The following is a 1681-nucleotide window of genomic DNA, read 5'->3' as shown; positions in this document are numbered from 1 at the left end:
TAAATAAAAAAAAAAAAGAATTGGAGCAACGTTTGGGTATATTTGTATCTGGGCCTTTATTTGTTGCCGGGCAAATGGGTTTATTATACTATCCCCCTCATTTTCTTTGGCATTGTTAAAAGTTAAAAAAATCCGTTTTCCGTTTATTTCCAATTCTTTAGGGCCCATCTTTTCTTAAACTATCGTTTTCCAAATTCTCTGGGCCAAGCCTTTAGTTCCGGGCAATACAATCGGAATGGGAAAAGTTTTGATCCAAGGCGGACCTCTCCCCTTCTTGCCCAAAAGAATGACCGTAAAGGCGGTCCACCTTAGTGAATAAATTTATGCAGCAAATTTGATTTATTTTGTTTAAATTCAAAAAAAATTTGGAAAAAGAGTTTTTTTTTTTATTTTATTTATTAATAAAGTTTTTGGTTATTTGTTTTTGCCATTTTGAAAACCATACCTCCTGGGTGGGTGGTTTAGTTTACTTTATTATTTACTGCCTTGACCAAAATCTCTTGTATTCTTTCCTAATTTTTTATATTTATAATATCAATTTAATAATTCCAATAAAAAATGGGAATTTATTATTATACTTGTTGAAAATATTATTTGTTGTTGTTTCAGAGTGGCCCTTTTATTAATTTAAATTGGGATAATGAGCGCGAACCGACAACTGATGCCAATATGGCGAATTACGATACCACGTCGCGTTTGCTCTGCCCATCCCGGTGGTACAAACTTTATAGGAAAATATTGCCATTGTTGTTGCGAAACTTTTTCACCTTTTCATTGATGGTGATGATGGCTTGGGCTGTGATTTATCACAGTTGGCTGTCGTTCGTTTGGCTAGTCATGGCCTGCGGTATTTGGATATACCACGATAGCCGCAAAGCTTATATGTTGCTTTCACCATTGATCATCGCCTATTCGCAGGTGTTTGTTATTGTTTTTTTTATTTTTTGAAATTTCTTTAAAAAATTTTAAAAATTCAAGGTACTGCTTGTTTTTCAATTTATTTACGGCCTCAATTTAACCAATGACGAGCTGCCTGATGAAGTGGCTGCAGTGTCGTTGAAGCAAATCGGTTTGTCGAAAGATTCCGATCATCCGGCAGAACCACTCACGGTCAAAGTATGTTAATTTTATTTATTTATTTATTTATTTATTTATTTATGATGGTTTAAATTTGTTCAGCTTTTGCTTACGTTCTTTTGTTACATTACAATACGTCTGTTGATGAAAGAGAAGAAGATGAAAAATTTCGGCGTCGATTCGAGTTCTGTGCAAGGTGACGGCAATGACAACGTGACCACCAAAAAGAACATGAGGATTCACATCACCCGTCTACTTCCGAAGTATTGGATTTACGTAGTCTGCTTCGTCTTGCTTATGATATCTATTCGACGCCCCGTATTTGTTTACAACATCCTCTACATGGCATTTTTTCTAGTTTTTATCAGCTTTGTTACTGTAAGTTATCATTTCATTTATTTGCGTGTGATTAATTTTTTAATTCTAATGCAGATGTCGTTCCAATATTTGGAAAAAAATGTTATTTTTCATATTGGGTACTGTTGACCGCGTACAGTGTATTTGTGCTGATGATTGTCTACACATTTCCAATTTCACAACGTTTCCGGAAATTTGGGTACCGTTGGGAACAATTTGGCCCAACGAAAACGTACTATACCAGAAA

General features: G+C 34.9%; 1 protein-coding gene across 1 annotated transcript; it reads left to right on the top strand.

Moving 5' to 3' along the window:
- Positions 1 to 161: 161 nt before the first annotated feature.
- Tsp_14623 (conserved hypothetical protein) lies at positions 162 to 1666 on the top strand (the record flags this gene model as incomplete). The annotated part of the gene is made up of 6 exons (XM_003366934.1): positions 162 to 311; positions 408 to 459; positions 610 to 918; positions 979 to 1116; positions 1180 to 1340; positions 1510 to 1666. Coding segments are annotated over 6 exons (967 nt in total), but the record flags the coding sequence as incomplete, so codon positions are not given.
- Between the last annotated feature and the right edge of the window lie 15 nt (positions 1667 to 1681).

The sequence above is a fragment of the Trichinella spiralis genome (genome assembly GCF_000181795.1).
Source record: "Trichinella spiralis strain ISS 195 chromosome Unknown Scfld5151, whole genome shotgun sequence".
Lineage (NCBI taxonomy): Eukaryota > Metazoa > Nematoda > Enoplea > Trichinellida > Trichinellidae > Trichinella > Trichinella spiralis.
Note: the sequence above shows the minus strand (reverse complement) of the source record. Positions and strands in the feature narration are given on the sequence as shown.